General features: G+C 37.7%; 2 protein-coding genes across 2 annotated transcripts in view; one reads left to right on the top strand and one right to left on the bottom strand.

Annotated features, from left to right (window-relative positions):
• Positions 1 to 14,670, top strand: part of PJA2 (praja ring finger ubiquitin ligase 2) — a 293,785-nt gene that overhangs the window by 53,154 nt on the left and 225,961 nt on the right. The gene's annotated exons all lie outside the window — the stretch shown is intronic.
• MAN2A1 (mannosidase alpha class 2A member 1) overlaps positions 1 to 14,670 on the bottom strand; it is a 113,708-nt gene that overhangs the window by 3,530 nt on the left and 95,508 nt on the right. Inside the window, exon 20 of the mRNA XM_048931363.1 lies at positions 3,163 to 3,357. Within this exon, the coding sequence (XP_048787320.1) occupies positions 3,163 to 3,357 (195 nt within the window). The remainder of the gene's footprint in view (positions 1 to 3,162; positions 3,358 to 14,670) is intronic.

The raw sequence follows: 14,670 nt of genomic DNA, 5'->3' as shown, positions 1-14,670 counted from the left end.
CTAAGGGAATGTATGAGCAAAAATTAACATAACTTATGTCACATATACCCTCTAAATATAGCTATGCTTCCTCTACAAAAACCTGTAACGAATTTCTCAATGTCTGGAAAACATAAACATCCTTAATCTTGCACAACAAAAAGCATTTATATTTGCTATAAGGGGACAAATGCACTCAGTTTTAAAATTCTCAATGTCCTGTCCTGTAGGCAAAATCTTTGCCAAACAAGATATATGGTGTTAGGCTCCTGCATGATGGGATTACACTCAATGGCATTTTTCCCCCCACAGGGGAGGAGAGTTTAAAGCGAAGTAAGAATTTCCCTTTTTCTCATTTACGTTTTGATGTATTTTCATGAATTCTAATTTCTACCTTAAATCTTAAATATATATATTAATCTAGTACCCTTTTATGTGAAGTTGTTATGATATCATTTCTTGAAATTCTGCTCCTTGTTTAACAATCAGCACAACAAAGAAAAGGTGATGTGTATTAGTAAATGACTCTTAGTGGAAAAGATATGGAGGTACTCCACGACACATCCTGACCCACTCCCAAGACAATATCAAGCTGACAGCCACTGCTTCTGTTTCATGTGGGCACGAGCAATACAGGGAAGGAGCAATGAGAGAATTAATCAAGAGCTACAGAAACATGGGAACAATGGTAAGGGACTCAGGAGCATTTGCTGTTTTTTCATCAGTCCTTTCAGTCAAAAGGAAAGAATGACCAGTACTCTTTAATAACCTTGTTAGTGACACAGATTATGGGACTGAATGCACCCAGAGCAAGTTTGCTGATGACACCAACCTAATTGGTGTGGTTGACGCAGCAGAAGGAAAAGATGTCATCCAAAGACATTTTGATATGAAAGATGGGCTCTTTTGCGCCTTAAAGATACGTTCCATACTCAGATGATTCTACGATTCTAGGATCTTTGAGGTTCATTACAGCCAAGGCCATCCTATGATCCTACGACATGATTTTTCTACACCACTTGGACAACCACAGATCTAAGATTCCAGATGGGATCTGTGTAAGGGGGCAAAAAGAGCTGTCACAAGTACCTGCCAAGCCACTTTCAAAAGCGTACCAGCAGTCTCAGTAAGTGGGGAGTTCTCAGAAGATTACAGGTTGCCAAAGTGACGTGCATCTACAGGAATGGTAGGAAGGAGAAATAGGGGATTAACTGGCCTGTCATTGTGATCTTGGAACCAGGGAAGGTCATGGAGCAGACCATCTAAAGTGCTGTCATATGGCATGTGCAGGACAACCAGCTGAACAAAGCCAAACAGCACGAGCTTACGAAAGGCAGGTCCTGCCTGACCAATCTCCTTCCAAGAGAAGATGATCTGCTTAGAGGACGAGGGAAAAGTTGTGGGTGTAGCTTACATGGACCTTAGCAAAGCATTTGATACACAGCTTTCTCCTGGAGAGACTGGATGCAGATGCTCCGTCTGCTGGGTAAAGAACAGGCTGGATGGCCAGGCCCAAAGGGTTGTTGTGAATGGAGTTAAATCTGGCTGGCAGCGTGTCACAAGTGCCATTCCTAAGGACTCAGTATTGGCACCAGCTTTGTTTAATACCTTCATCAACCATCCTGCCATTGTTGGGGAGTGGGTGAATCCCCAGCGAGTTTGCCAATGACACCAAGTTGGGTGGCAGTGTTCACCTGTTTGAGGGTGGAAAGGCTCTACAGAAGGATCTGGACAGGCTGAGGTTAACGAACTGCATCCAATTTTACGGCATTCTACAAGGCTAACCATTGTGCGCAGCAACTGGCTGTCAAACTTCTCCTGGGGGATAAGGAACAGGACTCAATGAAATGGCCTAAGCTTGCATCATGGAAGGTTTTGACTGGATATCAGGATGAATTTCTTCCCCCAAAAAGTGCTCAGGTGCTGCAAGAGGCTGCCCAGAGACGTGGTGGAGTTGCCATTCTTGGAGGTGTTCAAGAAACATGTGGATCCGGCCCTGAGGGACGTGCTTTAGCAGTGGACTTGTGATGTTAGCTGGATAATTGGGTTTGATGATGGCATGGGCCTTTTCCAACGTCAATGATTTTATGACACTTTTTGCAAATCTTTTTGTAAAACGTTCAAAAAAAAAAAAAGGAAAGAATCACCTACCCACGATCAAGAAAACTGCTTATACATTATCCTACTGCCACTTCTCATTAGGACTTAGTGCTAGTTAATACAACTCACACTGAGAATCCTAAACAGATGGCATTTCTTTTAAGAAAGCAAGCGTTAGTTGAAGATGCTTTAGAAATATCTCCTTCTGCATGATGTCATATGGCATGGAATACCCCTCTGGCCAGTTTAAGTCAGCTTTCCTGATTCTGTCTCCTCCCAGCCCTTTGTTAATATGAGCTGAGAAACTGGAATGATCTTGGCTCTGTACAACACTGCTTAGCAATAATTATAAACATCAGTGTGCTATCAACATTGTTTTTCTCCTGGAACCAAACCTTACACCAGACACTCCGGTAGAAGTGTCTCTGGTAGAAGAAAACAATTCTGTCCCAGCTGAAATTCAGACACTGCCTGGGTTTTCTTTTTAAAACATACCAGAGAACAGTTTCACAAGAAGCCTGGATGGTAGGTAGATATTAGTATAAGTAAAAAAGGTACTTGTACTGAAGTCTAAGAATAGTGTAAGAATTTATTCCAGTGGGTGTTAAAATGTGGTAGATTTTCCATCAGGTCCACCAAATAGAATCAGGCTTTTTTAAAAGCAAAAACTAGTATACTCAGAGCAAGGTTTACTGAACTGAAATTTAATTCTTAATACAGAAGAGGCTGAAGTATTTGATCTAAGAAACCTTTCTTTGCTCAAACTGTGATCAAATCCATGAAAATACATGCTCTCCAGAGATAGAATAAAGTACTGTGCATTTTAGTACATTGTGAAAAAGTAGTTCTTCTATTTCACAATCCTTCATGACCACTGTGTAATCACAGTTCTTGCAGAATTAACAAAAACAAGGCATTACAATGTAGTAATAATATATAGAATGTATCAAATACATTATATAATGTATGAAATACATGCATAATACATATAATGTATGAAATTCATAAGCTACTTTCCTAAAGTAAAGCACTTGATTGGACTATATTAATAAGACTGCTGATTAAAAAGCTGCTTGATCTTACCTTTGATTGCACTGTCCTCAGATTAACTATATTCATATCGCAAGGCATAGATGACATGAGTGGAGAAAAAGTATTCAGCATCTCTGGGACACCTGAATCTGCATTTGTTGTCATAGGAATTACAGGATGATTTAAGAAAGAAGACGTCATATGGCTAAGAAGTGAGGGAAAACTGACTGATGCCTTCTCTTCATTCTGTAAAACATAAGAGAAAACAGTTATAGAATCAAGTTACTATACCAATGTCTGAACTTCTAAACCCATTTGCCTTACTAACGATTCCACTAATTTAAGAGGAACTCTTACTCTACAGAATGTCCATTCAATGACTTTTGGAAACTTCTGATCGCCTGCAAGTTGTCTTTAGTGGTAGTAGGAGATCCTTCTCATTTACAGATCATTACTATGTCTTTTAAAAGAGTAATCAGATATCTCCTTTTCTACCATTATGCAGCTTCTCATGTTAGCAAATTGCTCTCAGTTATTCAATATTTACCTGAATACTGAAACCAAAATACTCTTTTGCAGACTTCCTTTCCTCTATTTCTTATTTTTTCATACTGTGTTCAGATTCACTTGAATCCTATCTCTCACTTTATTTTTATATCTAGTATCTTAAAACTGTTTTCTGGAGGAACTTGCAATCTTTGTCTTGATCTATAATGCAGCTTACTTTCAGTGGTTTTATTTCAACACTATACCAGCAGGAACTGAAGGGAATCCTTCCCTGGCTTTTACTGAACAGTTCTTTGAGTGCTTTCTACACGGCTGCAGAAACTGTATCACAAACCCTGAAATGAATAACTCCTCATATTCACACCAGCTACTTAAAGCTTTATAAGAATCTGAAAAAGAAACCTAAAAAGTCAATTTCATTCAGTCAAGGAAACACATGAAAACTTATTCTTGCTCTCACTTTTCTTTGTATTCTTCATCACATAAAATCCCTACTTCTTAAAACAGGTGACTTTTAGTGAAGACTTTGCAAAAAGTTTACAGCCTCTTAATCTTTGCCATTTTAAATTTGCATTTTAAGATAGGCTGAAACCATTAAATTAAAAAATAAACAGGAATGCTTAAAGCAAAGGAGATTATCAGTTCATAATCAACAAACATAATAGTAATTCCTATTCTGGAGTGTGCATACATATTAATTTTTTACCTTTGCAGAAGCATTAAATATATCTGACAGTGTAGCAATAGAAAAAATGCCAGAGCTGACTTGATGCAAGTTGATAATTTCTGTTTTGTTGGTGGTTCTTTTCATAGCAATGACTAACAGCAATTTGCTTGTTTGGTAGCTACTAAGCATTGAGGTTAATCTTTTTATGGATGTATTATGGTCCCCAAAATTGCATTCCATAAATTGAAAAAGTTAATAGTTGTAAAGGAGTTCCCCCATGTGCATCATTGCGTTTATCTTCATCTGCTATTTTACTGCATGCTTAATCAGTTTGAAGTCCTTCTGTGATTCTACAGTTACCTTCATTTTGTAAATTATTTTATACAGTTCAGCATCACTGGCAATTTTTTTTTAATGTTATTTTCCACTTTTTCAATGAAAATATGAGCAGACTTGCTCAAAATACAATTAAACCTAACAGAAGCCTTCTGTTCAAGTGACTGAATGAACTCCTAAAGCCACAAAAAAATATAAACATACGTGTTTTTTTCAAGTTAAAGAGCACTGTTTGACCTCAAAACAAATGCTGGCTGTTTACTTTTTTCCCCATGCATGTGCTGAAGTCAGTTACAACACTTTATCATCAGTTTTCTTACTATTCTTCAATCATCTTTTTTTTTTTTTCTGTAGAAGAACCTGCTTAGATGTGTCAGGCAACTTTAAAAGCAGCATCCTTAAATATCATAAAAATGCCACGTGAATTAGTCAAATAATAAATTCGTCCTAATTCCAGCCGCAATACCAGAGGGCAGGAGAAGACAAAAGCACTGTCCAGCAATCACAGTTGTTTGAGATTAGTTTTTCGTATGCATTTTTTTACTTTAGGCTTGCATACTCCAAAGCATTTCACAACACAGACTTTGCTAGAACTCAAGTTCTTCCATTTCTTCCCCTGGTTTTGACCACTGCCAAACATACACTATAAACACATCAAAGTAAGAGCTGTACGCCCGTTTTTTTCCCCATGTTTTATCTATATGCAAATTTTCACTGTAAGACATCCCACATAGTTGGAGAAGAGCCACAATTCATTACCGAAACAGTACCTGATAACTCATTCAATCAACTAGTACTTTATGAATGGAACTACCGTGCTGAGGTCATCTGACATGTACAGAAGTGAGAATTTACAGAATGCTTCTGTTCCATGTATAGAAAAATACATATCAGGCAAGTGTGATATCCGTGAGTTAAAACCTCTCCTACATCTTCTAAATGTGGAAAACAGGGAAATAACAGGAGACAAATTTGTGTATTGGTTGACTTGAGAGTAATAAAGGGCTCACTGTATAAATATCTGGTGAATTCTGAGCCATGTCTAGGAAAGGTTGACCCTCATGAGGGCTGAGAGGTCTAGATATACTGGAGCATTGGACAGTTACTGGTGGCATGAACTTCCACAGAAGTTAAATGCCTGGTGCTGCACCTGGCATAGAGCAATGTGAGATAAAAGCACTCATGGGAGACAAGTGACTTGAGAGCAGCTCAGCAGGAAAGGTCCTGGGGGTGCTGCTAACAGCAGCTCAGCATAAGCAGCAGTGTGCCCTGGCAGTCAGAAAGGAAATACCACATAATGGATTAAACACAGCACAGCCAGCTGGGCAAAAGAAGAGATTCTCCATTGTGCTTAGTGATGCTGCAGCCTCACCTTTAATACTGTGCCGGGCTGCAAAATATGAAAAGTACAAACATGGTTCTTGAAAGTATCCAGAGGAGCAAAGTTGGTACAGGGCTGGCAGGCATCCCCTGTGAGGAAAGGCTGAGGACACTGGGCTGTCTAGCCTGGAGAAGAGGAGGCCAAGTGGTGATTTCACTGTTCTTGGCAGCTTTCTGAGGAGGGGAAGCAGAGGAAGGAGATGGGCTTTGCTCCTGGAAGCTTACAGCAGGACATGCAGGAATGGCACAAAGCAGAGCCACAGAAGGGTCAGACTGAGAACTGAAACAATTTCTTTATCATGAGGGTGATCAACGTCTGGACCACTCTTCCTAGAGAGGCAGCAGATGTCCCATACCTATCAGTGATAAGGAGGCATTTGGACAATGCCCTTGATAACATGGTTTTAACTAACTTAGAGCAAATTCTCAGCTACACTATTTTTCAATATAGCTATGCATTTTTGCCAGAAATGAACACGAGCCTGTTCGGCAAGGATCAATGAATGTCAACAGACGCCATTATTTCCACATGGAGGAATTCAATGACCCACCTTTGCTTCACACACACTTCCATGTCAGACACCACACTGCCAGACTTCCTCTGCTGCCATCTGTCACACAGCAACAATATAACAAAATATTGGTGGTCAGGTTTAACGTTTACTGCCATACCACCAACATCTGCCTCTGACATCGTGGGCAAACATAATAAAACAGGAAGCATTACTTTCAGAGCAGCCCTTGTAAATTTTAAAAAAGAAGGTATTTTTTACTGTAAAGATGCAGTAAAATCAGTCTCAGTTGAGAAACCAGAAGAGATGAAAGTAAAGGCACTGAAAACTTTCAAGAAGAATATAAGCTGGAGAGAACCATTTACTGTCATGGACAAAGTAGTCAGGGAACTCTGATCAGAAACACAAAGAGTGGCTCTTAACCTCCTAGATTATTGAAGTAACTGAAGATTGCAGGAAAATGACCTTGAGGGACTCTGGCAAATGCAGAATCAGAGCTGAATCAATTTCACTCATCTTTGCTCCTGAAGTGTTTAGATGTTTTATCACAGTCAGAAACATTCAACTTGAGCATTATCAACATTCAAACTTTTAAAAGCTGCACTAAGATGGAGATTTTATGACGCATCTTGTGTTCCCATATCTGGGACGTCAATCTGCACCAACAGAACAGCTGCAGTCAACAGAATGGAGAGTGAAGCAAGTGTCAAAACCTGCCAGAAGACTAAATAAAGGAAAGGGGTTTTATGAACATCACCAAGTTTGCTGTTACAAAAATTCCAGAAGGAACACCTCAAAGCCCAATTCCCTCCCCTATAAGCATTACATTCACAAAAGGATTGGAATTGCCTTCCCTTCTTAATCAAATGATATAACATTTAAATAGGACTCTGTAGAAATACAAAGAAGGGAAGGCTTTTTTCCTGTAAACAGAGCAGATTTACAGATTATACAGTTACTCGGTATAAACATTCGCTGTGTGTGTAGTTTCCAGCAGTACTCTGCTGATGCCATGTCAGGTTGGACGTGAAGAAAAATTTCTGCTGAGAAAGAATGCTGAGGTATTGCAACAGCCTGACCAAAGAGTGGCAGTCACTGTCCCTGGAAGTTTTCAAGAAAGCAGCAGATCTTGCACTAAGTGACATGGTCTAGAGCGGCCATAAGCATGGGTTGATGGCTGGACTAGATGATCTTACTGGCCTTTCCAATCTCACTGATTCTAGAAGATACCGTCCCACAGTCTCCATCTGATCAAAGTACTGTTCTCTCAGAACTGACATTGTTTCCTCAACTTCAGTGACAATGTTCAACAGTCAAAGTTTGGAACTGAGCTCCACTGGCAGCTTTGTAAACATTAGATATTGGCAAGATTCTGACAAATGCCACTGATACAGCTGGCTTAATTTCTTCTAATCAAACCAAATACTGCTTTTTAGAACTACCTTGTAGCACGTTCACATACAATTATCTGATTGGAAACAATCACTCTGAAATTTAACCCTGCAATGATTTTACAAAGATGTACACAAATCCTCATATTGGTTCTTTCTTTGTCATCAAAAGTAAGTTGAATAATTCTGAATTCTTAGATTCATGGGAAAAACGAAACAACAACTACTACTACAACAACATAACAATAAAGCAAAACAGACTCCAATATAACACTATGTTACAGTGTGCAACAAATTCTAAAGATGGCCTCATCTCTAGCATGCACCCTTATAGCAGACAAGAGCTATTCTATCAATAAAAGAAGAATGGAACACATTAAGAAAAGTCTCAAACACTTTTCTGTTAAGAGTTTGAATCGAGGAACTGGGGTCTTTAATTAGAGGGGAAAAAAACACTAATTAAACTCTTCAGAAATCACTTAGTAATTGAATGGAAGAATGAATAGAATAGAATACAGTAAAACTGAAACAGCTGATAATTGGACTTCAAACTGAGCTAAAAGAGAAACAATTAACTTTTCAAAAGGCAAGTAATCTTAAATTTCCTATGCAAAAAATTAAGGAAAGCAAGCCAGGGCAGACAGAATATCAAATCACAAATCTTGATTATTCAGTTTTCCTTTAGATACTTCTCTACGAAGAACAGCGCACATGTGGAAAGATATTTCCACACAAATAAAAACTCTAAAACTACACCAGCATCCAAACAATCTGACTGAGCTGCTGAAATGTGGATAGTTATGTGCATCTCAGTGCATTCCAATAAAATCTAGAAAGAAATAGAATTCTGTGCCTGCAAAATGAAGGAATGCAGAAAACACTTGTACTATTCCTGAAAGGAAATACCCCTTCACTTCTTTTCATGTTGTGTGAAGAAACAAATTTTATTAACTTTCATAGACTATGAAAATTCACTGGCAGCAGAAGAATGTTCCTGAGCTGGAAAATACTATCTGTGAAGTAAAAAGACTCTTCAGAGCATTTCTAGTTACAAAACAAAGACAGGCAATGCTATTAAATATTTCTCCATCATAACTTAGCAACGGACAGCAACTGAGATGGTCAGCTAAAGAATCTAAGGCTTCTCAAAGAAAAATAAGGAAAGAAAAATTTGTTTTTCTGTGAAATTCAAAGACTAACAATCTGTTTCTGGTCAGCTGAGATACTGCCTCTATGTAGGAAACTATACAGGTGATATCATAATAACATGTTTATAGGCATAATGACCGACAATATCATTGACTATATCAATATGGCAAAAACCCATGACAGTTAAGTACTCTGCTTTATCTTTAAAATACATACATTACAAAGCAAAAAAAAAAAACCAAAAACCTTGAATCCTTACCTACGTAAAGTGTTCTCCATTTGAAAAGTGTCTGTAAACTGGAAGAGTGAAAAGATTATGCAAACTTCCTACACATTGCCTTGTAGCTCCCAACTTTGTATGAAAATTCAGATTTTCTTTGGAACTGATTTTATTTGATTTCATTACTCAAGCACTAACCTGTTTCAACTTTACAGTAGGCTATACATGCAAGATGGCCTGGATGTAAAAATCTGATGCACTTTCTTTAAACTTATACAAAATTGCACAAAAAAAAAAAAGATCATGTCAAGTTCTGATTTCACTAGAAGTCATCCAGATATGGATGTACAGCTTCCCTTTCCTTTCCATCTCTGTCTAGAACTACAATTTACTGTGTCCATAAAAACTAGTGTTTTTGAGAAGGCAATAAGAATATTACATGGAGTTTCCACTGACAGTGGAACAAACAGCAATTAGACACTAATCCAGACTAGATAAAAGGATCTTGCATGTTTACATACTTACACCGATCTTCCTTCTGAAGTAATTACATTATTCACAGTTTTGAATTATCCATTTGTGAAAAGCACATTCAGATCTTCCTCAGCCTACAATGAATCTCCAAACTTTCATCTACTTCAAAAGCAGGAAGTAACAGAAAAAACTTTTTTTCTTTTGAGATGAATAACCCCTTTTCAGTGACAAAGAGTACTGGCCATATTTGGCGAATGCAACCACACGTTGAAGAAAACACTGTCCATCACTTCTAGCAGTTTTCACCCTTGCCAGTGGTAGTACAGATACACTACAATTGAGTAAAACTCAGACAAGGAGATAAGACCTTCCTTGATTTTGGAACAGTTAAGATCTTGAGATTAAGACTGCTCTTCAGCTGAGCAATATGCAAATACTTATAAAAGAACAGGTCATCACTTACTTGGCTAGCCACACAAATGAAAACAGAGCCTTCAACAGAACCCACAGAGCACTCAAACATAAACAGAATAGACCTGACTTGATCCTACAGCTGATGAGGCCTAGAGTTCACTGGTGAAACATCATCACTGTATTAACTTAATATCCACTGATGCTCAATAGTGTGGACTTCAAGTCTGTCTGATATCCAGGCTTGAATCTTAGGCCTCTTAACCACTCACTATATCAGTCTTTACATCATTTCTGGTATAGGCTCCTTACACACCAGCTTCAAGTTTGCTAGCAGTTCACATGCACACACAGAATAAGGGACTTCCCACTACCTGGCAGCTAGTACTGTTGTTTTTTTTCTCTTAGTCTCATGGTCTTTTTCTCCATCAGTTAACCAGTAGATCCCTTACTTGTTCCTTAGACTGATCTGAAACTGTCCAACTGTTCTCATAGGCTCAGAGTAAATGATGCACTCGCACAGAAATAGGATTGCCTGTAGTAACCAAGCACGCACCCTTTTATTCCCCTTTTCCATCTAATTCCTGTGAAGAACACAGTTCTTCCCCACCCCAAATCCCTCAAGTCTGGCATACTTACAGGCAATCACCTCCTTAGTCTTAATAAAGTGATTTCTGCTGAATCATGCTGTTGAAATTCACACTAGTAAGAAACTAAGTGACCTTCAGCGGTCTCAAGAGTAGCCAATTCAATGTTCCACATTACTCCCTAACTAGGTTCCTGGGGTTGCTGTCATTTTTTGCTGGTCCCTTGATCACTGTAAGGTCCTTGTGTTTAATTAATCTTTAGTCAGATGCCATAATGTCAATCACATTCTATAAACGGATTATTTGCCAAACAGCTACAAAAGAGCAAAAAAAAAATTAACCAGCCACCATGACCAGAAGCATACTATAACACTTAGTGGTTGACAAGTATGAAGTCATCCATAACGTTGCACAAAAAGTATTATAACACACATTTTGAGTAATGGAAGAATTTTATACTTCATTCATAGCCTCTCCCTCCAATTGGATATATTTTATATTACTCTTAACGTTTGTGTTTTCCAGTAATGGTGCAAGAGTAAGAAGAATTGACTTAATATCCAAAGAATTAATGCATGCCAGAGATGTGGAAGGGACACTGTGCAAGATACTGCTTCCAGTTGACTGGGATGAACTTCTGCTGTCCCAGAGGATGACAGAACACAAATCAGAAATTTTCTGGAGTTGTGCTATGATGAGGAAGTAGCTTGCCAAAGCGATCATGATGACAGAAGAATAATATAGATCAGTATGTACTATTTTTATCTCCAGTGAAGCTATCTGCACCAGAAATTTGCTGCTGATGGGAATTTCTTCATGTTGATAGAAACTACCTGTTCCACATGCAAACAGGTCATACCATTAGGATTTATATTACTTGAGAATATAAGGAAAAGAAGCCTGACTTGCAGCATCTCTCTTTCCTTAACGAAGAACTCTGTTATACCATAAGAACTTGCAGAGCAAATGACCTGGCCATGCTAGAACATGACATACAGCAAAGTTTAGATTTCAAATTGCACCAACTCAGAGTAGCCTTCAAAGAGACATACTTTCCTATTTTGGCCAGTTACATTGGCTAGGAATGGAGAAACGAAGCCTTAATACTAAACATACTATTGAAATAAAATACTATCTTTCTGAAAAGAATTGGCAGACTAGTATACACGAAAGAAGATAAATGAAACAACCCAAGAAAATAATATAATTCACTGCAGATGCGTTCATGCTGTCATAGTTTTACAATTTTTGTTACTGGTATTTCACATCATAAAATCAGGGAGTTAAAGAATTAATGCTCCAGTTCTGTGGATTGTCAATATTTCCAGGTAACTGGTTCTTAGAAGAGAACTATGTATCCCAGAAGACTTTTACTGTTTTGTTTCCGTTTTCCATTTAGAAGGAAAGATAAAACTGCATCATGAGACTGTCCCTCCTTTTACTGCTCACCTCTGTAATATGTGCTTCCTAGCTGTCACACCTTCAGTGTCACAGTAAGGCCTTTGGTTTTGAGCACTCTCTCTCATTTTATTTGATTTATCAGCTTCATTTCCAATTATATTGTATGATATCGTGTTATCTCGCATTTCACCGTCATACTTAGTAAATTAGTTTTCTCTATTAGCCACTGTTTTTATTTTTAGGCCCATCTCCTTACCTTTTCCCCTTTTTCCCTTCCTCCTCTCCCGTGGTGTAGGTCTGCGGGTCCCTCCGCTCCATTAGTTATGGAACTGGGACAAAGCGGCCCAAAACCATTCACAATTACACTTGCTAAAGTATGCTAATGAATAGCAGTGTACAGTAAACAGCTACTACATGAAGTATGTACATGCATTACAGATAGGCACTTCATATAAGAGGCAACTACAACTCAATAATCAGACAAATGGTTATATAATCAGGCATATATTTTCAGAGAAAGTGGTACTGACCATAAGAAAAAAAGAACAGCTGTATGTGATGGAGAAAAAAGGAGTTTGATTATATGACTGCCACATATTTGTGATTTTATTAACAGACTGTAAAACTGTTTCTCTAAAAACCTTCCCCAAATCATAGCAGATTTTTGAGCTACTGGCTCTTTGCTTGAAACTATGCTATAAACCCACTTATAAAAGCTGAACAAGTCAAGCTAAGGTACAAAATACCAACATGAAGAATAACATGTCTGCTTGGAATAGCATCTTTTTCTCCAACAATACAATTGATGAAATAAATATATTACTTCTTCATACAAATTACGTGCCATTCCCATTCTTATACTAATATAAAACATTGAGGCTTGGAAATAAAAAGGCACTAAGGTTTATTTTTAATGAATTTTATAATAAGTATAATATAAAGGCTATATTTTCAAAAATAAAGCAGCATTTAGTATTTTGACAGACTAGTACTAATAATTGTGCTCTGTTTCATTTTCAGATAACATAATGATCCCTTTAAAAACAAAATGCAATTGATTCTTCTTGAACGATCTGAGGAAAAGAGGAATGAATATGAGCAGAAATAAGTCAGAAAGATGTGCAGAGCCAATCAATGCTTGCAAGGACAAAATGAACATAAGCAGAAAAAGTTGCATCTAAGAGAAAGTGTATCTAGAATTTGTATCAAAGCATATTAATAACACCAACAGAGGGCTCAGAGACAAAGTTAGTAGTAAATCAGATGAATGTAATTGAAAGTGAAATGGGATTTGTCCAGCTCTTGCTATGTACACAGCTTACTTAATGTACAATACTATCAGTTAATACATTTTTTGTAGTATCCAAATTCAGGGCACAGGGCAAAAATCACTTAAACTAACCTGAAGCCAATTGCATGGAGGTGGTATCAGCATGAATATCTATTACTGGTGAGATGAGCTAAAATTCAACAGACAACATCCAGGAAACACTAGGATTAGGCTACAGCAACTACGTTAACGTGATGCACATTTATTTCAGTTCATCTTAAAGAATCTTCATATCCCACACTTCAATTGCATTCCTTCTCCCAAGTAGAGTTTCACAAAGAGCAGAAAGACTCCTACTCCTAAGAACTTTCTTTTGAGAAGAGACAGAATTAAATTGGAAACCACTTTAGGAAAAGCCTGTACTGACATAGGTGCCAAGTAATCAAAAATCTCTCCTTCCTTCCACTGTTCCTTAAGTAAATAACAAGACAGGTCTTGACAACAAAATTAAGGTCAGTGTATGAGTCACACAGTGCATCCCATCACATACATAAACTACACATAATTTCTCCGCAATCTCTTCTGACAGGGCTATTATTAAATGATTCTAACAACCACCTCCTGAGTAACAATGCAGTAAAAACGTATTTGTATATTTTAGAAAACATTGAGACAGGGGAGTACTCCCCCTTCCTTATTTCAACACATCTGAAAGTTACAAGAATCAGAAAACGTAACAGATGTTTGAAAATTTTCAAGAATCAGAAAGCTAAAATACTAATGAGGAATTCCAGATCTAACATCAGAAAGATGCAGTTCTGAGTTCAAACTGATGGTCAATCACAATTAACAACCCACTAAATATAAAATAACCCATGTTATTTTGCAGAGCAGTCTGTGTGTGCATACACTAGTTTTCTTTTAGAGGAAAAGTATCAAAGAAGCTCCCTTACAAGTATGCAACTGGTGTGTTACAATGATTAGTCCTTTGAATCATTTTTAAGCCTCTTCTGATATAGAAGTAGATCTGTTTTGAGCAAGGTCTGGACAGTAAGACTTCTGGAGATACCTATGAAAGTATTTTATAATTCTGTGGAAAATAGCTGAACTGCACACAGTGCAGATGCAAGCACCATGGCACTAATGGCACGCTACTCCGGTAGTCCCCTAATATACTTGATATATAAAAATTGTTTTCTGTGTCCAGTAATTGTATTTTACTTGCTTCACATTTCAACTTAATTATTTTAATTC

Source organism: Lagopus muta, chromosome Z, assembly GCF_023343835.1.
Source record: "Lagopus muta isolate bLagMut1 chromosome Z, bLagMut1 primary, whole genome shotgun sequence".
Classification (NCBI taxonomy): domain Eukaryota; kingdom Metazoa; phylum Chordata; class Aves; order Galliformes; family Phasianidae; genus Lagopus; species Lagopus muta.
Note: the sequence above shows the minus strand (reverse complement) of the source record. Positions and strands in the feature narration are given on the sequence as shown.